This window comes from Oncorhynchus tshawytscha, linkage group LG01, assembly GCF_018296145.1.
Source record: "Oncorhynchus tshawytscha isolate Ot180627B linkage group LG01, Otsh_v2.0, whole genome shotgun sequence".
Taxonomy (NCBI): Eukaryota; Metazoa; Chordata; class Actinopteri; order Salmoniformes; family Salmonidae; genus Oncorhynchus; species Oncorhynchus tshawytscha.
In genome coordinates this window covers 38520625-38534676 of record NC_056429.1, presented here as the reverse complement: position 1 = coordinate 38534676, position 14052 = coordinate 38520625, and the positions used below count along the sequence as shown (strand labels likewise).

The 14052-nt window shown below is 43.3% G+C and overlaps 1 protein-coding gene across 4 annotated transcripts in view; it reads left to right on the top strand.

Moving 5' to 3' along the window:
* LOC112250445 (rho GTPase-activating protein SYDE2) overlaps positions 1–14052 on the top strand; it is a 90203-nt gene that overhangs the window by 20796 nt on the left and 55355 nt on the right. For all 4 annotated transcript variants that reach the window (XM_024420607.2, XM_024420599.2, XM_024420626.2 and 1 more), the window contains exon 2: positions 5148–5882. In XM_024420607.2, coding sequence (XP_024276375.1) covers positions 5148–5882 — 735 coding nt within the window. The remainder of the gene's footprint in view (positions 1–5147; positions 5883–14052) is intronic.

The window sequence follows — 14052 nt, the reverse complement described above, 5'->3', positions numbered from 1 at the left end:
AAGGTGTAGCCTACGTCATTGCCTGAAGTTGAGTTTTTTTGTATGCGGTAAGCCTACCATTTGTAAAACACCAAAAAACAATGTGCAGACAGGATTAAAAAAAAGACATCCAAAATAATTCTGCTCGTGCTTACTAGGGTGTAGCCCATCCATGTGGTAGGTCCACCTTTTGTAAAATATGCCATTGCATTGGCTTTGTTAGTCTTCATTCCTGTGACTAATCAATATGGCTATTTAAGCACTGAATATCAGCTACCCAACTTTATCAGGAGTTATTGTAAGCCTATTTTCAATGTGTTTACGCAGTGGGAATGGCAAAAATATTTTATTTTTTCGCTATGATCAGTTTGTCCAAAAATGTACAGATAGTTTTCATGTTTTCACTATTATTCTACAATGTAGAAAATAGTAAAAAATAAAAGAAATCTGGCAATGCGTAGGTGTCTCCCAAACTTTTGACTGATATATATAATATATATATTTATTTATTTTTTGCTACTGCTCGACTAAAGAAAACTCGGTCAATCAGCAGCCTATTGACCAAACAATCTACCATCGACTAAATAGGGTCAGCCCTATTAGGAAGTGGCTTCTATTCAAACCAGGGATGGGCAACTGTCGGCCCATGGGCCGACCACCTTTTTTGTAGGCCTCAGTAGGGGGACTGAGAATCATAGGAATATTTTTTTCTCAGGAAGCATGAAATGATTCAATAACTCCAAAAAACCATCTGTTATGGTGAGAGGAACTTCACACTTTAAGGCTCGGTTGAAGGGATTTGGGTAGTGTAGATGGCAGCAATTATTCCAAAGTCAACAGTTGCTTTCTTTTAAGAGTTAATCAAATGCAGTCAGTCGATTTTCTTTCTTTTTTTTATTTCACCTTTATTTAACCAGGTAGGCTAGTTGAGAACAAGTTCTCATTTGCAACTGCGACCTGGCCAAGATAAAGCATAGCAGTGTGAACAGACAACACAGAGTTACACATGGAGTAAACAATTAACAAGTCAATAACACAGTAGAAAAAAAGAGAGTCTATATACATTGTGTGCAAAAGGCATGAGGAGGTAGGCGAATGATTACAATTTTGCAGATTAACACTGGAGTGATAAATGATCAGATGGTCATGTACAGGTAGAGATATTGGTGTGCAAAAGAGCAGAAAAGTAAATAAATAAAAACAGTATGGGGATGAGGTAGGTAAAAATGGGTGGGCTATTTACCGATAGACTATGTACAGCTGCAGCAATCGGTTAGCTGCTCGGATAGCAGATGTTTAAAGTTGGTGAGGGAGATAAAAGTCTCCAACTTCAGCGATTTTTGCAATTCGTTCCAGTCACAGGCAGCAGAGAACTGGAACGAAAGGCGGCCAAATGAGGTGTTGGCTTTAGGGATGATCAGTGAGATACACCTGCTGGAGCGCAGTGAACTGAGATAAGGCGGATGGGTGTTGCCATCGTGACCAGTGAACTGAGATAAGGCGAAGCTTTACCTAGCATTTCGAGGATCGGTAGGATAGGCAGTTTTACTAGGGTGAGTTTGGCGGCGTTAGTGAAGGAGGCTTTGTTGCGGAATAGAAAGCCGACTCTTGACTTGATTTTCGATTGGAGATGTTTGATATGAGTCTGGAAGGAGAGTTTACAGTCGAGCCAGACACCTAGGTACTTATAGATGTCCACATATTCAAGGTCGGAACCATCCAGGGTGGTGATGCTGGTCAGGCGTGCGGGTGCAGGCAGCGAATGGTTGAAAAGCATGCATTTGGTTTTACTAGCGTTTAAGAGCAGTTGGAGGCCACGGAAGGAGTGTTGTATGGCATTGAAGCTCGTTTGGAGGTTAGATAGCACAGTGTCCAAGGACGGGCCGGAAGTATATAGAATGGTGTCGTCTGCGTAGAGGTGGATCAGGGAATCGCACGCAGCAAGAGCAACATCATTGATATATACAGAGAAAAGAGTCGGCCCGAGGCTTGAACCCTGTGGCACCCCCATAGAGACTGCCAGAGGACAGGACAGCATGCCCTCCGATTTGACACACTGAACTCTGTCTGCAATGTGAGAAGAGGAAACCCAATGGAGCTCGAGTCTCTCACCATGAAGTCCACGCACGCACACAAACATACTCACAAAAGCATCTTAGTCTCAATCTAGAGAACTCAGAATAGCTAGCCAATTTACGCAACTTTACAGGCCACGTGATATCTGTTTTCTTAAATTCCTGATTGTACAGGTTAAAAAGAAATGGAGCAATTTATTCTGACACAGACGTGTCCACACACACAAACACCCAACCCTGGACTCGACACTACCGTTCAAAAGTTTGGGATCACTTAGAAATGTCCTTGTTTTTGAAAGGGAAGCAATTTTTTTCTCCACTAACATAACATAAAATTGATCAGAAATACAGTGTAGATTTTGTTAATGTTGTAAATGACTATTGTAGCTGGAAACGGCTTTTATTTTTTTATGGAATATCTACATAGAGGTACAGAGGTCCATTATCAGCAACCATCACTCCCGTGTTCCAATGGCACATTGTGTTAGCTAATACAAGTTTTTATAATTGTAAAAGGCTAATTGATCATTAGAAAACCCTTTTGCAATTGTTAGTACAGCTAAAAACTGCTGTTCTGATTAAAGAAGCAATAAAGCTGGCCTTCATTAGACTAGTTGAGCATCTGGAGCATCAGCATTTGTGGGTTCGATTACAGGCCCAAAATGGCCAGAATCAAGTGACCCCAAACTCGGTTAGCCCGGGAGGGCCCGGGAGGGCTAATTCCATGTCATTTTTGTTTTATACGTGAAATATTCTCGGCAGCCAGTCTGTTATTTGGTGGTTGTAGACTGGCTGACATGAAATCTGTTTCCTTAAGGAAACGAGAACTTGTCATTAGCGTGTCCTGTGGAGAGCTCATCTAAGCTGAGGAGAAGACTGCCATGCCATGTGCGTAGCAGCAGGATCCAGCCCACTCAGATCTAGCTGGTCGGTTTTTCTCTTTCTCTCCCAGCAGGCAGCATCTGCTCATCAGCCCATGGCTTGTCAACACTCCCAGCAGAAAAACAGGACCTGTCAGACAGACAATCTTTGCATGATTTGCAGGGTTAATTACTTTGCGACTTGTAAGAGTCTTTTTACTATCTGCTAGGTAAACTGTACACACAGAGCTGCGAGCTGTACAGACAGACACCCCTTCTCTTGTTGCGTTGAATGGGGATGTAACTCTCTGAACCCTTTGAGGAATATCAAGTCTGAAGCCACCACATCGCCACCTTTCTTCAGATCCTATTTATGTTCGTATTGCCACTGGCTGTACTTACACTGAACAAAAATATAACGCAACATGTAAAGTGTTGGTCCCATGTTTCATGAGCTGAAATAAAGGATCCCAGTATTGTTTCATACACACAAAGCTTATTTCTCTCAAATTTGGTGCACAAACTTGTCTACATCCCTGTTGGTGACCATTTCTCCTTTGCCAAGATAATCCATCCACATGACAGGTGTGGCATATCAAGCGGCTGATTGAACACCTTGTGCTGGGGACAATAAAATATCCCTCAAATGTTTGTCGCACAATACAATGCCACAGATGTCTCAAGTTTTGAGGAGGCAATTGGCATGCTTACTGCAGGAATGTTCTCCAGAGCTATTGCCAGATAATTAAATGTTAATTTCTCTACCATAAGCCGCCTCCAACGTCGTTTTTGAGGATTTGGCAGTACGTCCATCTGGCCTCACAACCGCAGATCACATTTATGGTGTCGTGTGGGCAAGCGGTTTGCTGATGTCAACGATGTGAACTGAGTGCCCCATGGTGGCGATGGGGTTATGGTATTGGCAGGCATAATCTATGAACAATAAACACAATTGTATTTTATTGATGGCAATAATGCACAGAGATACCATGAAGAGATCCTGAGGCTCATTGTTGTGCCATTCATCCGCTGCCATCACCTCATGTTTTAGCATGATAATGCATGGCCCCATGTCGCAAGGATCTGTACACAATTAGTGGAAGTTGAAAATGTCCCAGATCCTCCATGGCCTGCATACTCACCAGATATGTCACCCATTGAGCATTTTTGGGTGCTCTGCCAGTTCCTGCCAATATCTAGCAACTTCGCACAGCCATTGACGAGGAGTGGGACATCATTCCACAGGCCACAATCAACAGCTTGATCAACTCTATGCAAAGGAGATGTGTTGTGCTGCATGAGGCAAATGGTGGTCACACCGGTATACTGACTAGTTTTCTGATTCACAACCTTTTCTTTTTTGGGGGGGTATCTGTGACCAACAGATGAACTGTAACTCGGTAAAATCTTTGAAATTGTTGTGTTTTATATAGTTGTTCAGTATATTTCAACTGCCCCAACCATGATTCTCATCCCTCCATCCCCTCCTCCTCTTGATCCCTCGCTCTTCTATTTTCACAGCTGTCATGGCGGCAGGGTTTTTTCTGATTTTCTTTCCGCTCTGTTTGAGGAGTGTAGAGTGTTTTGAGGCGCTCTCACTCTATTCCCGTCTCTCTTTGTGATCGCCTGTTCGGTTTGAGCTCGCACATTCCCCAAGCAGACATTTCCGAGATGGGAAGTCATTGGAGCGAAATGTGCCAGTACGGTACAGGGCCTATAGCGTAGTAATTAAAACATTTGTTTGGTCAAAATATAGAACAGAAGAGGATATTGACAAAACACACATTTCATTCTGACTGTCAGAAGTGAAATACAGCCGTGAGGAGAGATGGCGTGTTTGGTTTTCGAATAGTGTGGTTGTGGTTGAGTGTGAAAGAGAAAAGACACATTGTTATCCTCCCAAAGCAAATAGAATCATTTCATCAAATGTTGGGTTTAGGAAACAAGTGGGAGGCTATGATTCAACAGGTGGTGATAAGGGTTATAAAACAGCCTCCACAATTTCCACAGTGATAGTTGCCTGGATATCTCTTCGTGTGTTAGGGCTCCTGTATGAAGAGGCACAGGTAAGCAGATGGTCGCGTGAGATACTAGTGTTAGAATGCGTCCAAAATGGCACCCTTTTCTCTACATAGTGCACTACTTTTGACCAGACATTGGGATGCCATTTCAGATGCAGCCTCAGTCTCTCCTGCTCTACAGTCTGACACGTCTCTCTCTCTCTCTCCTGCAGCTCTGATAGAAAATGACCACTCCTCCAACGGCCTTGATGTGGACGGTGGCAAGGCTGTCGAGACGTCGCTATGGAGACCCCCGCTCAACACCATTACCGTCTCCAAGAAACGTAACTGGCTCCAGCAGAGCTCTGGGAGGCCGCGTCACGCCACGGACGAACCCCAGTACCTTCTGGGAGCAGAGGAATACAATGGACACGGAAAAGCTCCACTCCCCCCTCTTAGCCCCTCCCCAGAGAACCTAAACCCTCCCGGGCCAACCTTATCCCACCCATTCCACCTACACCTGCCCCTCGTTAGAATGGGCCACGCCTGTGTGGCGCCTCGTTCCAGGTGTGTGGAACCGACTGAGGAGAATGATGCGGACGATGAGGGGGAGATCTGGTACAACCCCATCCCTGAGGATGAGGAACCAGAGCTGCATCACAGCCACAGACCCACTCCCACCCCCCAGGTCAGGCTGATGGTCCAAACACGGCCCCAGGATCCTCACGTCCCCCAGACCCAGAGGAGGCCCAGCAGGGGAGAGGAGGTTGGGGTCAGGCGGGCCCTGGAGGGATGCAGCCCTAACCTGGAGGGTGTGGGGGAGAGCATGGGTTGCGGAGGTGGAGAGCGGAGTCAGCAGGGGATTGCCATGCGTTGCATGGGGCCGTCTCTACATCTGCAAAGACAGATGCTGCTCACGTGCAAACCTCAAGAGTGGCCAACCATTTCCAGCAGAGCCACAGCTACAGGTAAAGAACACGCTCTCTAGAATTCTAGGGCTACCTATTGTTCTCACCCTCTTAAGCCAGCCCCACCCATATTTTTAAGGATTCAAATGTAACGTCATGTGCTAAACAGTGAGTAGTGTAGTAATAATTAAGACTAAAAGTGGTAGTAGACTACAATAAGTGAAAGTTCCAGGTGAACAGAAAGTTTCCAGATTAAAATATTTTATAAATATTACATGATGTTTACTCAGACACAATACCAGAGCACAAACTTGTTATTGTTTTGGCCACTGCAGTTATCACAATTCACGTCCACACGTCTTTCCAAAAACTCCGTAGTTGGTGAAGAAATGGTGCATGTAGTTGATGATTGCGCTGCTGCCTTTGCTGGATGACTATGCATTTATCATTAGCATTTTGACGTAGTTTCACACCTTTATGTTGAAGAATTAGCGTAAATGACTACATTGCGTAAGTGGCCAGCTGAGGGCTCTCAGTGATTCTTGCATAAAAGACAGAGGTAGTCATTTTTCCTCTCACTCATACTGAAAAGCCAATTGTCCCAGGTGATATATTATCGAATAGATATTTGAAAAAGACCTTGAGGATTGATTATAAAAAACGTTTGACATGTTTCTGTCAATATTATGGATGTAATTTGCAGAAAAAAATTGCCGTTTTCGTGACCGCTATTTCCGGTGGATTTCTCAACATAACGTGACAAACAAACTGAGGTATTTTGGGTATAAAAATAATCTTTATCGAACAAAAGGACAATTTGCTGTCTAACTGGGAGTCTCGTCAGTGAAAACATCCGAAGATCAAAGGTAAACGGTTAATTTGATTGCTTTTCTGATTTTCTTGACCAAGCTTCCTGCTGCTAGCTGAACATAATGCTATGCTAGGCTATCGATACACTTGTCTTGCTTTGGCTGTAAAGCATAATTTCAAAATCTGAGACGACAGGGTGATTAACAAAAGGCTAAGCTGTGTTTCGCTATATTTCACTTGTGATTTCATGAATATTAATATTTTCTAGTAAGATTAGTTGGCCGTTGCGCTATGCTAATTAGTGTAGTTGATGACAATTTTCCCGGATCCGGGATGGGTAGTTCCAATTAATCAGTATAAAGGAGGAAATGTTACTTGTTGGGCAAAATCATAGCTGTAATGCATCCTGATGTCTGCAGGTCTTGACAGGTGGTATTGCAGTCAACGACCATCTTCTGGTAGACAGACCACTCACTCTGAACAAGCAGGAGATGCTGCTCTTGCTTCCTCAGCTTGGCTGACTCAACAGTTTCTAGCAGATCTGAATACCTGATAGTTAAACCTCTGGCACTGCAAGCACAGGTCTGTACTGGGCTTAGTGCTTGAGATGTGGGGCAGCACTTTTCTCCACAGATTCCTGAAGGAAGAGAGCCCAACTACACATACCTCTGGTAATGCAATTGCATTATCCTCTGTGTAGTTGTTGAAGTTCACCACTTGCTACAAGGCCTCATGCTTCAGTTGTAATCAGTGCTTGCTTGGGCCAGCTCTCTTTTTGATGGGAGGCATTAGACCATTCTCCTTGTATGACTGGTAGAGGAGAGTCAGGCGTGTTCTACTGATGCTGAAAGACAAACTCCATATACAAATATTTGAGCATTATTATACAATAGATGTGAAATGGCATTCTGAGATTGTGTATGAACCATGTTAGCTAGCAAGCCAGCCATCAAACTTCAGCTGGCTAACTAACAGCAAGATTTAACTTGCAATTCAAACCGATTGTCATAGCTAGCGAAAGTTAACCAAATAGGTTCAAACCACAAAAAAATGTCTACCTAAATCAGGGATTTCCTCATCGTCTGATTAATTTTCAGTCAGAGTCCGCATGGCACGATCGTCCTCCAGAAAGTAGTCCATCACAACTTTTCCCTCTGACCTTTGTCGATAGTGCCTGATAAATTCAGGGCAGCAAATGTTATTGAGAGCAGTACCAACATATTTGCAGTTCTCCATGGCTAACGTTATGTTTTTAAAAAATGCAGTAGAAAGGATTATCTACGCATAACGAGCAGCTCATTTTATAGACACAATATGCTACACCACAGATCAATCTGTTCAAACTCACCTCTCGGCATGTCCAGCCCACTTATTATCTCAGCCAATGATGGCTAGCGGGAAGGTTGCTCCCTTTTTCTGTGGCTAAACCAACTATGCTCATAATCTAACAATTGTATTCGTATTTACAGATGGCATACACTTTTGTTAAGGCATATGAAAGTTCACTTGTTCGAGAAGGCATTTCTGCCAAAAAACAGATTTTGATAATATACACTGCTCAAAAAAATAAAGGGAACACTAAAATAACACATCCTAGATCTGAATGAATAAAATATTCTTATTAAATACTTTTTTCTTTACATAGTTGAATGTGCTGACAACAAAAATCACGCAAAAATTATCAATGGAAATCAAATTTATCAACCCATGGAGGTCTGGATTTGGAGTCACACTCAAAATTAAAGTGGAAAACCACACGACAGGCTGAACCAACTTTGATGTAATGTCCTTAAAACAAGTCAAAATGAGGCTCAGTAGTGTGTGTGGCCTCCACGTGCCTGTATGACCTCCCTACAACTCCTGGGCATGCTCCTGATGAGGTGGCGGATGGTCTCCTGAGGGATCTCCTCCCAGACCTGGACTAAAGCATCCGCCAACTCCTGGACAGTCTGTGGTGCAACGTGGCGTTGGTGGATGGAGAAAGACATGATGTCCCAGATGTGCTCAATTGGATTCAGGTCTGGGGAATGGGTGGGCCAATCCATAGCATCAATGCCTTCCTCTTGCAGGAACTGCTGACACACTCCAGCCACATGAGGTCTAGCATTGTCTTGCATTAGGAGGAACCCAGGGCCAACCGCACCAGCATATGTTCTCACAAGGGGTCTGAGGATCTCATCTCGGTACCTAATGGCAGTCAGGCTACCTCTGGTGAGCACATGGAGGGCTGTGCGGCCCCCCAAAGAAATGCCACCCCACACGATGACTGACCCACTGCCAAACCGGTCATGCTGGAGGATGTTGCAGGCAGCAGAACGTTCTCCATGGCGTCTCCAGACTCTGTCACGTCTGTCACATGTGCTCAGTGTGAACCTGCTTTCATCTGTGAAGAGCACAGGGCGCAAGTGGCGAATTTGCCAATCTTGGTGTTCTCTGGCAAATGCCAAACGTCCTGCACAGTGTTGGGCTGTAAGCTCAACCCCCACCTGTGGACGTCGGGCCCTCATACCACCCTCATGGAGTCTGATTCTGACCGTTTGAGCAGACACATGCACATTTGTGGCCTGCTGGAGATCATTTTGCAGGGCTCTGGCAGTGCTCCTCCTGCTCCTCCTTGCACAAATGCGGAGGTAGCGGTCCTGCTACTGGGTTGTTGCCCTCCTACGGCCTCCTCCACATCTTCTGATGTACTGGCCTGTCTCCTGGTAGCGCCTCCATGCTCTGGACACTACGCTGACAGACACAGCAAACCTTCTTGCCACAGCTCGCATTGATGTGCCATCCTGGATGAGCTGCACTACCTGAGCCACTTGTGTGGGTTGGAGACTCAGTCTCATGCTACCACTAGAGTGAAAGCACCGCCAGCATTCAAAAGTGACGAAACATCAGCCAGGAAGCATAGGAACTGGTCTGTGGTCACCACCTGCAGAACCACTCCTTTATTGTGGGTGTCTTGCTAATTGCCTATAATTTCCACCTGTTGTCTATTCCATTTGCATTTATTGTCAATCATTTTCTTATTATTATTATTATTGGTGTCGTTTAGTAGTGGTTTCTTTACAGCAATTTGACCATGAAAGCCTGATTCACGCAGTCTCCTCTGAACAGTTGATGCTACTTGAACTCTGAAGCATTTATTTGGGCTGTAATTTCTGAGGCTGGTAACTCTAATGAACTTATCTTCTGCAGCAGAGGTAACTCTGGGTCTTCCTTTCCTGTGGCGGTCTTCATGAGATCCAGTTTCATTATAGCACTTGATATGTTTTGCGACTGCACTTGAAGAAACTTTCAAATGTATAAAAATTTTCCAGAGTGACTGACCATGTCTTAAAACCTCTTAAGTACTTTTTCGAAAATTCTGTTAAAAATCGCGCAACATTTTGGCGTCCTGCTACTCATGCCAGGAATATAGTATATGCATATGATTAGTATGTGTGGATAGAAAACACTCAGACGTTTCTAAAACTGTTTAAATCACGGCTGTGACTATAACAGAACGTCTGTTTCATCGAAAAGCGCAGGAAAATCTGATCACTGGAGATGGAAAAAAATATCCATGCGCCACTTCAACCCATTGTTAAAGGTGAACCGTATTAAATGAGGCCGAGGTTGCAGTACCTACAGCTTCCACAGGATGTATAGAGTCTTCTCATTTGATTCTGATTTGATTCTTGGTAGATCCGACCAAAGGGAACCGATTCCCTCCGACCACCAACTTGATGCATCGTCTCTGTGTTTTTCCGGACATTTTTTCCACACGACCAGCTATCGAATTTACATCGCCTCCTGATGATTTTTATAGCTTATTAACGTGTAGTAATACCTACAGTTGCATTAGAAAGGTATTTCGAAGTGTTTTGTGAAAGTTTATCATCGACTTTTTAACTTTTAAAAAATGACGTTACGTTATGAAACGCTATTTTTTTTCCGTTTATCACACAGTCTTCATAGATCGATACCTAGGCTATATATGGACCGATTTAATCCAAAAAAAGACCCAGTATTGATTATGGGACATCAAGGAGTGCCAAGAAAGAAGATGGTCAAAGGTAATGAATGTTTTATATTTTATTGTGCGGTTTGTGTAGCGCCGACTATGCTAATTCTTTTGTTTACATCCCCTACGGGTCTTTTGGGGTGTTACATGCTATCAGATAATAGCTTCTCATGCTTTCGCCGAAAAGCTTTTTAAAAAATCTGACTCGGTGCCTGGATTCACAACGAGTGTAGCTTTATTTCAATACCAAGCATGTGTATTTTAATGAACGTTTGTGTTTTAACTAATACTATTAGCGTTTAGCGTAGCGCATTTGCATTTCCAGAGCTCTAGTTGGGACGTCTGCGTCTCAAGTAGGATCAAGAGGTTAAAGTAATGATGGACTGTCATTTCTACTTGCTTATTCGAGCTGTTCTTGCCTTAATATGGACTTGGTCTTTTACCAAATAGGGCACTCTTCTGTATACTCCCATAATTTGTCACAACACAACTTATTGGCTTAAACGCATTAAGAAGGGAAGAAAGTCCACAAATTAACTTTTAACAAGGCACACCTGTTAATTGAAGTGCAGTCGATTGGACTATCTCATGAAGCTGGTTGAGAGAATGCCAAGAGTGTGCAAAGCTGTCAAGGCAAAGGGTGGCTACTTCGAATCTCATATTTGTTTAACACTTTCCTTTGGCGGGGAGGGGGGTGTTTGGTTTTCCCTCAGCCTACATCTCCAACGTTTACAAGACCATAGTCTTTGTGACATTCCTTCCAAAACAATGTGTTCTGAGGGAACATTCTCCCTGAACCTTTGTGAGAGTGAGTGACACAACACAAGGCTTGACGGATGGATTGCAAACAGCTCGGCCAATGGGACAACAGCAAAATTCCGTCTCTCAGTGACACCATGTGCTGACCTTTTTGGGTGCTTCAGATTATCACAGTTGTCTGTAATGATTTCTGGCCCTCTGAGACCTTATCACATGTATAATTTATGCAGTTATTAAAACAGAATTACAAAGCTGTAAAACATGATTGTAAATATGAGGGTTTTAGCATGATATAGATATATATGTGTGTGTCAAGCCTTGTGATGATTCCTTGCTGTCCCCAGTCCACCTGGTCGTGCTGCTGCTCCAGTTTCAACTGTTCTGCGGCTATGGAACCCTGACCTGTTTCCCAGACCTGTTTTCAACTCTCTAGAGACAGCAGGAGCGGTAGAGATACTCTGAATGATCGGCTATGAAAAGCCAACTGACATTTACTCCTGAGGTGCTGACCTGTTGCACCCTCTACAACCACTGCGATTTATTATTATTTGACCCTGCTGGTCATCTATGAACATTTGAACATCTTGGCCATGTTCTGTTATAATCTCCACCCGGCACAGCCAGAAGAGAACTGGCCACCCCTCATAGCCTGGTTCCTCTCTAGGTTTCTTCTTAGGTTCTGGCCTTTTCGAGCCACTGTGCTTCTACACCTGTATTGCTTGCTGTTTGGGATTTTCGGCTGCTTTTCTGTACAGCACTTTGACATCAGCTGATGTAAGAAGGGCTTTATAACTACATTTGATTGATTGATAAATATGTTGTCTATGTTTTGGCGTCAAACTGGTGGCAGATGTGGGGGGAAAAATCTATAGGTGGAAGAGTTTTAGAGTTAATTGAAAATAAAGCCATTAATTAGGCTATTTTCTCTTGAACCAAATGGTCAACAAGACACAATAAGTTGCATGGACTCACTCTCTGTGCAATGATAGTGTTTATACGTATTTTTGAATGACTACCTCACCTCTGTACACGCATACAAAAGACCAGGGAGGTTCCAATGCCTCGTAAAGGAGGACACCTATTGGTAGATGGGTAAAGAAAAAAAGTAGACATTGAATATCCCTTTGAGCATGGTGCAGTTATTAATTACTCTTTTGGTGGTGTATCAATACACCCTGTCAATAGAAAGGCACTGCCGTCTATCCTAACTCATTTGTCGGAGAGGAAGGAAACCGCCCAGTGATTTCACCATGAGGCAAATGGTGACTTTAAAACAGTTACACAGTTTAATGGCTGTGATCGAAGAAACCTGAGGATGGATGAACACTATTGTAGTTGCGCCACAATACTAACCTAAATGACAAAGCGAAAAGAAGGAAGCCTGTACAGAATAAAAACATGCACCCTGTTTGCAACAAGGCACTCAATTTAAACAGCAAAAAACCTGTCAAAGCAATTAACTTTTAGTCCTGAATACAAAGTGTTATGTTTGGGGCAAATCTAATACAACACATTACTGAGCACCACTCCTCATATTTTCAAGTATAGTGGAGCTGCATCATGTTATTGGTATTCCTGTAATCATGAAGGACTGGGGAGTTTTTCAGGATAAAAAGAAACAGAATGGAGCTAAGAACAGGCGAAATTCATGAGGAAAACCTGGTTCAGTCTGCTTTCCACCAGACACTGGGAGATTAATTCACCTTTCAGCAGGACAATAACCTAAAACACTAGGCCAAATCTACACTGGAGTTGCTTACCATGAAGACAGTGAATGTTCCTGAGTGGCTGAGTTACAGTTTTGACTTAAATCTGCTTAAATCTATGACAAGAAGTGTTTTATTTTTAATGAGTTGTTTACGAATGTTAAGAGTTTCTTACACTGACATCAGAGTATTTTGTTGATCGTTGATGAAAAATGACATGATTTTAATCCCACTTTGTAACACAGTAAAAAGTCAAGGGGTGTGAATACTTTATGAAGGCACTGTATGAATACATTTTTTAAAAGTTATTCAAGTGTAAATAAACAAAGTTACCATAGATTGCCATATATTTCCTGTTAATTGCCAAAATTACTGAAGATTCCAGTAAATTACCGGTAGCTTTGCAACCCTAGCTCTGATTAACGTGGCCAGGTCTCTGTAAAGTGGTAAAGATACTCCCATAATCCTTTGGGATGTATCTGGAGCTGACTGCTCCATCTAAATGTGACACTGTAACAGAAGGGAGTGGCAGGGTGACAGGTTGTGTTTTGGGTTTGCAGGAGGACAATGCATCATACGTGTCCCTGATTTAAGCAGGGTGTGCTACTAGCTGGTTGGTGAGGGATGTGGGGAGGTTGAGGACTTAATTTAAAAATACATGTCTAATGTGCTGTGTTCTTCGCCTCCTATCTGTGATTGACTGACTGGACTATTTGGTCATGTAATGTTTCCACTCCTCTCCCCGCAGGGAGTAATGGAGACCTGTCACTCAATCTACCACGGGTCGCAGGCTATGTAAACAGAGGAGCAGGGAAAGACAGGGGAGTGGAGTAGTAGGGTCACTGCTTTCAGTAATGCCAGATTTGTCCCCATGCAGCCTGTAAAAGAAGGCCTAGATTAGAATAAGAGAGATAGAGAGGAACCATGATGTCCTCCTCTTCCAGGTTTTTGTGATGCC